At 48.2% G+C, this 12,758-nt stretch overlaps 1 protein-coding gene across 1 annotated transcript; it reads right to left on the reverse strand.

The window, feature by feature from the left end:
* Positions 1-918: 918 nt before the first annotated feature.
* On the reverse strand, positions 919-12,252 carry WDR31 (WD repeat domain 31). The gene is made up of 9 exons (XM_047096844.1): positions 12,152-12,252; positions 11,457-11,589; positions 9,509-9,583; positions 7,724-7,868; positions 7,526-7,626; positions 5,977-6,044; positions 4,841-4,982; positions 2,799-2,961; positions 919-1,102 (listed from the first exon to the last, which is right to left on the reverse strand). Exons 1-9 carry the CDS (start codon positions 12,250-12,252, stop codon positions 942-944), a joined length of 1,089 nt encoding a protein of 362 aa, XP_046952800.1. The 3' UTR covers positions 919-941.
* Between the last annotated feature and the right edge of the window lie 506 nt (positions 12,253-12,758).

Below are 12,758 nucleotides of genomic sequence, written 5' to 3' on the forward strand. Positions count from 1 at the left end.
TACAAATGAAATTTGTTGTAGCCTTAATCTTGGAACCTCTCCATTTTCTTTCTTTCTTTTTTTTTAATGTTTATTTTTGAGAGAGAGAGAGAGAGCACGAGTGGGGAAGGGGCAGAAAGAGAGGGTGACACATCCAAGGCAGGCTCCAGGCTCTGAGCTGTCAGCACAGAACCTGATTCAGGGCTCGAACCCCCGAACTGTGAGATCATAACCTGAGCCACTCGGGCGCCCAGAACCTCCCCATTTTCTTATGCACGGAACAGGTTTGACAATTAGGATTCTGGGCAAGGCCCTTGGGCTGTTGACCTTTCCAAGCCACCTGGGGTCTAATTTTCATGCCACCTCAGCACCGGTCTAGGACGTGCCTCCTTCCACTCTGCGGCTCCTCCGAGTAGAAGCCAAGACTTCTTTCTTGACCTAACTTTGGTTCTTCACCTTGCTGAGGAGCAGTGACTGGAGCTTAATCTCATGTCTGCAATCCATTTCCGCTATGGAGCTGCACCGTCCTTCCCCATCTGGATCACCGTGAGGCTGCCAGAACGGTGTGCCTCCCCCCTGCATCTTCTTCTCTCGTGGAGACATGGAACAGGCCAGTTCGACAGACTCAACCCTGTGTTCTGACTCACAGAGGCCTATCACTCTTACACATGCAGGGCACCATTTGGAGCCATAAACTTGGTTTTTGAAGAGCAGTTCCAAAAGGTCACTGAAAACTGTATTTGGATTTCACCTCGATGGAGAACTTTATGTTTAGTTCATGTTTCTAAACGGCACCTGGGCTTAAAGTGGCTTCTAACCCTGATATGCCTTCTGAGTGGAACTAAGCAGAGAACCCTGGTCCCACATCACCGCCCACCCCCACCCCCCGCAAGATCACAGGGAAGAACAAAGCCACACTGAGAAAGGACAGGCCACGGTTTGAAAGTGAATGTCTCTTGGCCTCAGAATGCTGCCACCTCCCGCAGTGCCAGCCCTTGGCTGTAGTCCACTCTGAGCAGGTGAATTCCTCGGCTGAAACTCGCACACAGCAAGGAGACGGTGTCGCCAACAGCCAGGGAAGTCAAAGGTCCTGATCCGTCCAGGGACAAGGTGAACAGGCAGGCTGGGGGAGGAAGAGGGAACCAGCGGCTTAGGCCAAGAGCGCGGCGTCATGGAACGCGAGGTCTCTGAGAAAACGCGGGTAAGTAAAGCGCGCGCTACCTGCGTGGAACCCTGTAAGAGCAGCCCCCGCGCACCAGCGGGGAAGTCAACCCGGGGTCAACCACACGGCTTCAACTACACAGAACGGCACATGGACCAAACAAGATGTGTATCACTCGGAAGCACGTTCAGACAGTTGGGGCCTCACCTGCAAGGACATGTTAACACATTGCCCTCAATTACCACCTGCCCAGAGAGCAAGGCAGGGGCCAGGGCAGAGGAGAACAGATAAGGACACTGATCTCCAGCTGCTGGCCTCTGGGGTCTTGCTCCCTTCAGGACAAAGGAAATTGGGACCCGAAGGGCAGTCTGAGGGCCTCCAGCTGACACAGTCTCCCCCCGTCTCCATCTTGGAGGCCGTAGGGGCACACCTGGTGGGCAGGGCAGCACTTTCAGACCTTGTTCTCCCTGGACACTGAATCCCAAAACAGCTGCACTGGGCAGCTCCGGGTGGGGCACAGCTGGGCTGTCCTCCCTTTGGGAGTTTGGCCCATGTGACCACTAGACATGATCTCACGTCTTTTCTCCGAGGGGGCTCCCTGTCCTCCCCTCCCAGGAGCTAAGTTTCTGGAAGATTACCGTAAGAGGGATTTGTCGTGAGGTTTGCTAGGTTAATACCGTTCCGTGTGTCCGACAGAACCCTGTGTCCAGGACAAGAGAGTATGGGGGCACCTGGGTGGCTCAGTCAGGCGAATGTCCGGCTCTTGATTTTGGCTCAGGTCATGATCTTACTGTTCGGGAGATGGAGCCCCGCGTCAGGCTCTGGGCTGACAGCGTGGAGCCTGCTCGGGATTCTCTCTCTCTTCCTCTCTCTCTCTGCCCCTCCCCAACTTGTGCGCACTCACTCGCGTGTGCTCGCTCTCCCTCTCTGAAAAATAAGTGAACTTCAAAAAAAAAAAAATAGCACGGAGGCAGTGGGGTACTAGGAAGGCAGCTTTCTGGAAGGAAAGAACCCACCACCATCACTCACAGCATTTGCCAATTTTGGGGGTGTAAATACTCCCGCTATGACCGTATTAAACATTCCTAAATATTTAGCAATCAGCCAGCAGGAGTGGGGTCTGACACACCACTTCACCGTGTTCCCTAAAACATCTTTCTCTCTGGTGCTCTGAAGTGTCATGACCTTGCTGCGACCTCAGACCTTAGCTGCAGCATCAAAACAAGGCAGAGACTTGTTTTTCTGAGACTGTCTTACTTTCTGAGACTATCTTACTCTACCACACCCCCACCAGGAGCTGAGACTCTCATTTTAGTCCTTGAGAAAGGAATTTTAAAGTGGCAATCCTTGTTCTCCTTTCCAGACATTTTGAGCATCACATGTTAAAACCTGGTGAAGAACTTCAGATAGAAAGAATACTAAGAGCCAAATATAGTTGATCTCTCAGGAACTGGTCTATACAACATGGTACCGGGGCTCATGTGGTGATGGCTTCTAGCCAGAGGCTGAACAGAATCCTGGTCCTCCCGTAACCACTCGGGGCCTGGATAGTGGTAGGACACAAGTGGCTTTGTATTTGCTGAGCAATGGAAAGAGTTTCAAGGAAGCTTTTAGGATGCCACGAAGCTTTGAGAAACACCGACAGCAGGCTCCTTACCTCCAGTATCTTGGTTCCAAATCTTCACTTTGCAGTCATGTGATGAGGTGGCAATTGTAGGCATCAAGGCTAATGCTCTTGGTAGAAAGACACAGGATGTGACAGTCTGGAAATGCCCCTTGTATTCACATATTCTATTCCGCGTCTGCCGTAGGTCCCACAACTGCAGAGTAATGACATAGGCTAGCTCATACATGCATACCTTCCAGCTGCATACGTGCTTCGGTCACTGACTTCCATCTCCCCGCCTGCTCATGAGCCACCCATTCCTTCCACCTACGTACTCGCATGGCCACCCCTCATCTTCACATCCCATCCACACACCGAATCATCTATCCGTCTAGCAGTTATTTTAAACATCAATTATCTCCAACAACCCTGGGTAAGGGTGTGCCAGGAGAGTTGTTGCCTCCCACAACTAGGGAAGTGAAAGCTCCACGCCCTACAGCATGATGGGACAGTATGGGGTTGCCTACTGTCTTTTTTAAAGTTTTAATTTATTGGGGCGCTTGGGTGGCTCAGTCGGTTAAGCAGCGACTCCAGCTCAGGTCATGATCTCGCGGTTTGTGGGTTTGAGCCCGGTGTCAGGCTCTGTGCTGACAGCTCAGAGCCTGGAGCCTCCTTTCAATTCTGTGTCTCCCTCTCTCTTTGCCCCTCCCCTGCTTGCTCTGTGTCTCTTTCTCTCAAAAATAATAAACGTTAAAAAAAATTTTTAATAAAAAAAATTAAAGCTTTTAATTTATTTAAGTAATCTCTACACTCCATATGGGGCTCAAACTCATGACCTGAGATCAAGAATCACATGCTCTTCCAACAGAGCTAGCCAGGCACCTGGGGTTGCCTACAGCTCAAGAGCTGCCTTCTATCAGCCTCTTGGCCCCTGGGGGTCCTGTGGAGACCGCAGAGTCAGGAGCACCCTTCTCGTAAGTACACGTAGGCGCAGACTTTCTGATTTATTGTCTACGTGCTGAACCTCGGTGTATGAAGATGAGACTCCACAGCAAAGGAGGTGCTGCCAACCCCACTCTCTCTGATATGAATCAGACCATCCAGAGAACAACGTGCAGGGAGGAGAGCCAACTGAATTGTGTGCAAAAAAGCATAAAATCACCGGACTCCGTGTAATTGAGGAGAATAACATTCAGAGGCGAGAGTGATCTGAATTGTGTCCAAAAAACAATGAAATCACAGGACGCCATGTCAATTGTAGGAGGTGGAAATGTTTAGCTTGGTGAAGAGATGCTACATCAATAGCCTGGGATTCAACACCTCAACCTACCACTTGCTAGAGGTGTGGTCATGGGGCACCTGGCCGGCCCAGTCGGTAGAGGTGTGGTCTTGTGCAAGAGATTTCAACCTGCCATGCCTCTATTTCCTCATCTGTAAAATGGGGATTATTATAGCATTTAACTCATGAGGTTGTTTAAAGGATTACATGAGATAATGCATGCAATGTGCTCAGGCCAGTGTCTGGCATGTAATGTCTGAAAAAATGGGGGCTGTAATTGTTTTATTTGGACTAGATGCCCCTTTAACCCATATTCTACAATTAGGAATCCAAGGTACTTTGGAGGAGCCGAGGCAATCTAACCCAAAATTAACTGCAAGGAAAGATATATGCGTGAGGGATGGGGTGGGCCCTCAACCAACACTGGGGCTTCAAGCTTCCTGAAGAGCTTGAGGCTGCTTTACTGTGACCACAAGTACAATGGGAATATCCTTGGCTCTTCAAATAATCCCTCCCCTTTCTAAGCCCTGCTGGGAGTAGGGACATTAGCAAGTAGGGACATTAGAAGGTTCTGTGTTTAGCACCTTTCTATCTTGACTCTCATCCCATCCCTCTTTCTGCTACCGATTCAGAGAGCCCAAGGCTAATGGAGGTTTCTTGAAAGAAGCTTCTGGAATGTAAAGGCTCACTTACAGTATGCACTTGGAATAGGCCTGAGCCATTAGTAGAGCCTGCCTGTGTAGCCAGTATAGACACGAGGTCAGAGTAAGTAATTTGCTCAGCAACCAGAAACCTGGACCCCCCAGTCTCTTACCGTGGCTTCACAGCCTTCCCCTCCAAAGCCGTTGCTGCAGGAGATACATTTGTGTCCATCCTCACTGACCTCGCAGTAGGTCTGAATATGCTGCTTTGTGGGAAATATATGCGCTACCTGCAGCCCCCGACTGTCCCATAATCTGAAAGGAATTACAGCAGGAAATAAATCCGTGGTAAATTTGTCTGAAATACCAACTACCATAAGTCTCGGCTCTTGGCTGCTTCGGGCAGTCACGTTAGTCATGATTCACCTAAAAACAGGAGTATGAACCAGATCAAGCTTGGAGACTCCAAAGCTGCCAGGAAATAACCAATTTGAAAGACATCTGAGCTCTTTCTATTTTGAGATCCAGTTAATAGGAATTTAGACCAAGCATCTTAATTGTACAAGTTAATTTGTTAATCTGGCCCTTTGGGATACTGCTTTCAATGGAGAAGAGGATATTTCTGTGCCTGTGATTTAAAAAAAAATTTTTTTTTTAAGATACTTATTATGATCCAGAAGAGCAGTCACCATTCTAGAATCAGATACAAAAGATTTACAGGTGTTGGCCTACCTGGGCCATGGGGTCCATGGGGGAGTTTTTTATTCGATCTCTCATCTCATTTTACCTCATTCCTGCTATTTGCTAAGTAGAATGAATCTCTTCTGAGATCCAAAGTTCCCAGTCATACTTTCTGCTCAAGAACGATTTACTTCTTGACTCCCCTGGTAGGGATTCCGACCCCATTTCCCTAGACAAGGCTTCACCCGGGGGCTGGCACCCAGCGGTGGCAAGTGGAGCCGGGCAGCTCGAAGGGGGGGACAAGCTTAACGTGAGCTCAACGTCCTGAGCTTAATGTGAATACATTCACACAGCGGGTGAGGGGTGTGTGTGTGTGGAGGGCGGGGGGGGGGGGGGTCAGACAGAATCAGCTGCTTCAGAACCATCCAGGACAGGGGCTTTTTCCTGGCCCGACTTCCTGGCTTCCAACCTCTAACAGACCCCAACCCCAGAGAAGGGCAGAAGCAGAAGGGCAGAAGGCTCTGGAAAGGCACAGCGATGTGGAGAGCGGAGGGGGAAGGGAGTCACGTCGGCACGGGAACCACAAACCTTCACCAGAAACCCTTTCCCAGCTGCTCAGTAAGCCCACCTGATGGTTTTATCTTCAGAAGTCTGTAGTATATATGGTTCCTGGGGGACCCAGCACAAGTGAGTGACCTGGGAAAAGCAAAATTTTCAAAACTTCTCCATACCGAATCATTCCTCTACTGTAATTCCTGTAAACTGTGCTTGGGGCGACTGGGTGACTCAGTCCTTTGAGCATCTAACTTTGGCTCAGGTCATGATCTTGCAGTTTGTCAGTTCAAGCCCCGCATCGGGCTCACTGTCGTCAGTACTGAAGCTGTCGGCGCAGAGCCCGCTTCGTATCCTCTGTCCCCTCTCTTTCTGTCTCTCCCCTAATTTGTGATCTCTCACTCTCTCAAAAATAAATAAACGTTAAAAAAAAATCTGCTAAATAACACCCCTGCCCTACTTCTCAAGGATGCTGACTAGTACCTTTGACTTGGAGGGGTTCTGTTTTGCAGACACCCACTAGTCATGCTCCACTGGCAAACCCCGGATGAGCAGGAGCAATGGTAGCAGCTCTGGGCCAGTCGTGAGTACCCAAACGCATGCAGGCGCCCAAACACGCAGTAGAGAGTTGCCGGCGAGTGGCCGCTAAGGAGAGCAGCCCCCGTTCTACCTTCTACGTTCTACGGTGGGACCATGAAACCCTAGTCTAAGGCCTCACAGGGTTCAGAAAGAGTGTTCTTTCTCTTCATCCCTTGTAGCCCCCTGCTGGACAGGCATGAAACCATTTTCAAAACAACCCAAGGGGACAGGATTTTCTTCCAGCAACCTCCACAAATGTGGAGGGCATAAGGCAAGCATACCTTGCCATGGATAGTTGTCTTCGAAATTGGAAAAGATGACTATGACTGACATTTGATGACCACTACAGGAACATCTACCATGTCAGGTCACAGGATCCCCCCCATTTTATACATGAAGACATATTCTAATTAACTGTCTTGGGGTAACACAGCTTAAAAGTGATGGATGTTGGGGCACCTGGCTGGTTCAATCAGTACAACATGTGATTCTTGATCGCGGGGTTGTGAGTTCGAGCCCCACGTCACGTGTAGAGATTACTTTAAAAAAAAAAAAAGTGATGGGTCCATGATGTGAACCCAGGTATGACTGACCTCAAAGACTGTGGAGTTTATATACCAGTCTGCTACCAGAAAACGCTGGTCTTCATAAACACAGCAAATTATACATAAAGCAAAGGGTCACGCTTATGTCTCTGCACAATGTTACATATACAGAACACACAACAAGCATAAGTTGTGAGATCCTGGAGGACGAGGACTGTGTCCTGGGCCGCTAACCCCGCTCCTAGCACAGAATGTAAGGAGTAACTATATTTTGAGGGAATAAATGAGGACACCACTTAAAATTCTGATATAAACTAAACAGAACATCTCAAGAGAGCATCCACTCTGATAACCCTGAGAGGCCGAGTTCGAGGTAAGCAGTAATGAGGACCCACACCTCTACTGCCTGGCCATGGATCTTCTGATCTCTCTCTCCAGGTTCTCTGCCTCACCCCATGCTCCCTCCTGCTGTCCTGCTCTGTTCCAAGTTTGAGTTCCTACCAGGTTCCTGGAGATGGAAGCTGTCTCTGCACACTGGCCGGTCCCAACGTCCCACAGAAGCAGGGTGTTGTCCCGAGAGCCAGTACACAGCTGTGAAGAGTCTGGGGAAACGAGGCAAAGGTGGGTCCGTGAGATGGGCCCGGCACGGGGCTTTTCAGAAAGCACAAGGGCGCTGGGAAGAGATCTGTTTTACTCCACCTGGACTCACGGCCAATCCAGTGACCACCATGGCGTGGCCAGAGAACTGCTGCCTTGGTTGCGAGGGGCCGTGCAAGTCCCACATCATGACCATCCTGTCACGAGAGGCGCTGAAGAACTGGCTCGATCTGTGCACACAGGCTATCTGCTCGAGAGAAAAAAATGCTCCAGTGTGCTGGTCTGATTGGACTTTAAAATGGGAAACAGGGCGGGGCGCCTGGGTGGCTCAGGTGGTTAAACCTCCCTCTCTTATTTTTGGCTCAGGTCATGATCTCCCAGTTTGAGAGTTCGAGCTCCAGGTCGGGCTCTGCACTGACAGTGCAGAGCCTGCTTGGGATTCTCTCTCTCTCCCTCTCCCTCTGCCCCTCCCCACCTCTCTCTCCCTTTATCTCTCAAACTAAATAAATGAACTTAAAAAACTGTTTTAATGGGAAACAGGGGGATGAGGGTGTTAGGGCTTGAGGCTCTTGCATGCACGGCCCTTGGCACGTCAACAACATACTCTGTGCCGCGTGAGTTGTTGGCTGTTGCCCAGTTTCATTCTGGCAAAGTTTCCATCCCGATTCCGATATTTAGTTCATTTAGGGGGATTCCAGAGAGGCAGTTGTAGAAATTGGCCTTCTCTATCATTTCTGCTGCAAGCTCACTCTACCCTGTAATGCTTTCTTAACAAATTAATATATTTTTAAATTTTTTTAACATTTATTTATTTTTGAAAGAGAGCCACAGAGTGCAAGCAGGGGAGGAGCAGACAGAGAGGGAGACACAGAATCCGAAGCAGGCTCCAGGTTCTGAGCTGTCAGCACAGAGCGGACACGGGGCTTGGAGTCACAAACCACGAGATCATGACCTGAGCCAAAGTTGGATGCTTAACTGACTGAACCACCCAGGAGCCCCAACAAAATTAATTTTTTTTAATTTTTTTTTAACGTTTATTTATTTTTGAGACAGAGAGAGACAGAGCATGAATGGGGGAGGGTCAGAGAGAGGGAGACACAGAATCTGAAACAGGTTCCAGGCTCTGAGCTGTCAGCACAGAGCCTGATGCGGGGCTCGAACTCACGGACCGCGAGATCATGACCTGAGCCGAAGTCAGCGGCTTAACCGACTGAGCCACCCAGGTGCCCCAAAATTAATTTTTATTTAACCATTGTTGGCTTTTTAAAAAATTTCCCAACTAGACTGGAAGGTTCCTGTCATTTTTCTGGCTACAGTGAACACACAGGCAGCCTTCAGTACATGCCCCTGTGGAGTTAGGACAGTCAGGGGTGTTATTCTGAGCTGTTCTCTGCTTACCACCTGAGCTATTAAGGGCTTGGTGACAAAATAAAAATCGTGTCTAATAGGCCTGCAACAATGGTTGAGTGAACGGTCTGCTCTGTTTTTCCTCGAGAAAGGGTTCACAGCATCCAATGAAGCCCTTGCATTTTCCTTAAGACTGAATACTCAGGGCGCCTGGGTGGCTCAGTAGGTTGAGCGTCTGACTTCAGCTCAGGTCATGATCTCACGGCTCGTGAGTTTGAGCCCCACGTCGGGCTCTGTGCTGACAGCTTGGAGCCTGGAGCCTGCTTCGGATTCTGTGTCTCCCTCTCTCTCTGCCCCTAACCCACTTGCATTCTGTCTCTGTCTCTCTCAAAAATAAATAAACATTAAAAAAAAAAAAATTAAAAATAAATAAATAAATAAAAAGACTGAATACTCAATCACCCTTATTACTCAGAGCTCTTGGATACTCCTTCGTTCAGTTCCAAACTCCCTCCACGAGGATAACCCTTTGCTAAGTACCTTAGTGATTTCTCGTTCGTGTCCTCTGAAACGTCTCACCACATTTCCGGTTTTCCAGTCGTAGGCCACGGCTGTCTGCAGAGGGTCATCACAGTCACCAGAGTCTTTGTAATATTTCAATTTTAAGTGAATTTTTATTTAACTGAAACAACAAGCCATCACTTCATTCCCCACCTAATTTCACCCTCCCTGTCGAGCCTTGGGGCTTTATTGTTGCCTCCCTCCTCATGTGCCCCTACACAGTTTCTTTCCTTTCCTCCTGACCAACCTCTAGGACCATGGGTCACTTCTTGGAGCCTTACTGATGGGTTCAGAGGATACTCCCCAAGGGGAACTGACTCAGGTTGAGGTTCTGGTTGTAGATGCTGAAGTACAATTCTACATGGGATTATAGTCTTTCCCCCTACTTGTATTGTACTTTTATTTTAGTGTATTTAAAAAAATCTCTCGTGGCTCAGTCATTAAGCATCTGACTTCGGCTCAGGTCATGGTCTCACGGTTTGTGAGTTCAAGTCCCACATCAGGGGAACTCGAGCCCTGCTTCGGGTGAGTGCCGTCTCTCTCTCTCTCTCTCTCCAACCCTCCCCCCTCCTTGCCTCTCCTAGGGATTCTCTCTCTCTCTCTGCCCCCCACCCCGCCCTGCTCACTTACACCTCTTTAAAAAAAATTTTAAAAAATTTGCCATCTTAAAAAAAATCACCATCTTAATAATTTTAAGGTGTGTAGTTCAGTACTGTTAAGTATATTCACACTGTTGAAAAACAGATCACTCTTTTTTTTTCCTAATTTCAAAAAAAAAAAACCATAATCCCATCTGCCAGAGAGAATCATTATTAAAACTTTCTTTGTATCCTTTTTCCAGGTGTATACTTTAATATTTTGTTGTAAGCATTTCTCCTCCTGAGCAGGAGACTCCCTATTTAGCATCCTCTGGCCTGGTCTCCGGTAGTTCATTGCTAGAGAGTTAAGGAGCATGTCAGCACTGGACCTGGTTAAATCCCAGTTTCTTCATTTGTCAAACAGAGAGGCTAACCCTTCCCTACCTACCTTGAACACGTGAAGATCGTATAAATAAAATTTCATACATCTAAGATGGTATTGACTTTAAGACGAAATGCTGCCAATTAAATTATGATTACCATGCTTTCTCATCAGTTTTTATTTTAGTTATTTTTTTTATTTTTAAGTAGGCTCCATGTCCAATGTGGGGCTTGAACTCACGACCCTGAGATCAAGAGGTGTACACTCTATGGACTGAGCCAGTCAGACGCCCCTATCGTCAATTTTTAGATGCGTACTGATTTCCAAGGTGCTAAAGTAAAAAAACATGAGCGTCTTAGAATCCGTGAAATACAATGTGAAAATGAGAGGAATTAAAAGAATCACTTTTGCTACCAATGACCTAGCTGTGAGTGCTGTGATAGATCCAGACGTGGGGGGTGGGGGGGCTTCCTGATCCAAAGTGACAGTGGGAGGAAGGGCAAGAGCACAGAAGGGCGAGATCATGACACACACACCAGGGTAGAGATTTTGACAGAAGAACTGCATGAAAGAGACTGGAAGTCTTTTGGCGATGAGGAACTCCTGCGTCTGTGTGTGGGTATGAAAATGGATTGGTTGGAATAACACTCTGCATTTATAAAAAGCACGTGGGTGGTCTGGCACATCACCAAAGATCTTACCACCCGATCCTCACCACTGTCCTGGGAGGCTGGCGTTATCATCCCCATTTCATGGATACGGAGACTGAGGCTCAAGGCCAGTACACGACTTGCCCAGAGAACAGGAAGAGTCAGAGCAGGAACTTACACCCAGTCTGCCTAAGTCTAAAGCCCATGGTTTTACACGACTCAACACGGCTTCCAGAAATGCAAAACCAGCGCTCCCTTCTCAAATAGCTTCCCACGTCCTCAAGAAGCTGGGTCCCTGTCAAGCACGCAAACCCCACCTTATCTTTTCCTCCAGAGACACACAGGTCTGAGCTCAGGGCAGCAACGACAGACACAGTATCCACGTGGGCTGGGCTATACTCCTGACAAGCTTTAGTTTGAATTCTCTCTTCTAGAATTCCGTCGGGCCTGCTAAAGAGAGGACGGCAAATGAGAGGCCCACCGGTATGGAGTGCAGCGGGGCCAGGGGAAGAGGAGGTGGGCTACGGGAGAGGCTGAGGAGAAACCTGGAAAAGGGGTACAGAAAGGAGACCCACGGCCATTGCCAGAAACGGGATTATTATCGCTGAGCACGTTCAGAACGACTGAAGGACTGGAATCCGATAAAGGGGAATCCTGAAGCCAAGAAGCCAGGAGTCTCTGCTCACCCTGGAGATTATTCCCAAAGCTGCGGGGCCCCTCTCTGTGTGGCTGTGGACACTAGCTAATCAACTCTTTCTCATCCACAAGAAAACAGACCCAACTGACTGTTCCGGGAAGGTCATCATTAATCGCTCTGGGCCTTCTCTTTCTTTAGTGGAGAATTAAAAAAAAAAAAAAAAATTTAAACATTTCATTTTTAAGTAATCTCTACACCCAACAACCTCGAGATCAAGTCACATGCTCTACCGACTAAGGCAGCCAGGCGCCTCTTTAGGGAATTTTAATGCACGTGCTAAACCACGGGATCCCCGTCTGTGTAGGACTGCCGTACCTGTACTTGTAAGTGCTATGTTTGAGTTTGCTTTGCAGTTTCCCCATCACTGCACAGGATCTACACAAAACCTTGCAGGGAGGAGACCAGGGCAGCAGCATCCCTTGTGGCTGCTGGAAGATGTGTCCCCTGCTGAGTAAAAAGAACACGTACTGTTAATTTTGTTAGACATGATAATGGTAGGATGCTTATGTCAACATAAATACTTCTTTTTTTAAAAGATGAATTCATTGGGGCGCCTGGGTGGCTCAGTCGGTTAAGCATCCGACTTCGGCTCAGGTCATGATCTCATGGTCCGTGAGTTCGAGCCCCGCGTCGGGCTCTGTGCTGACCGCTCAGAGCCTGGAGCCTGCTTCAGATTCTGTGTCTCCCTCTCTCTCTGCCCCTCCCCCATTCATGCTCTGTCTCTCTCTGTCTCAAAAATAAATAAATATTAAAAAAAAAAAAAGATGAATTCACTGTGCTCATTCGCTTTTCCTCCTCTCCCTGCCTCCTCTTCAGGCTCTGGGAACGCACCCTCTGGTAGAGCTTTAGCAGATCAGCGAAAACAAAAACAAAAGTAATTAAAAAAAATTTTTTTAATGTTTCTATTTATTTTTGAGAGGGA

This window comes from Lynx rufus, unplaced genomic scaffold, assembly GCF_022079265.1.
Source record: "Lynx rufus isolate CCGP_SWC_20201006 ecotype Redwood Valley unplaced genomic scaffold, mLynRuf1.p SCAF_10, whole genome shotgun sequence".
NCBI lineage: Eukaryota > Metazoa > Chordata > Mammalia > Carnivora > Felidae > Lynx > Lynx rufus.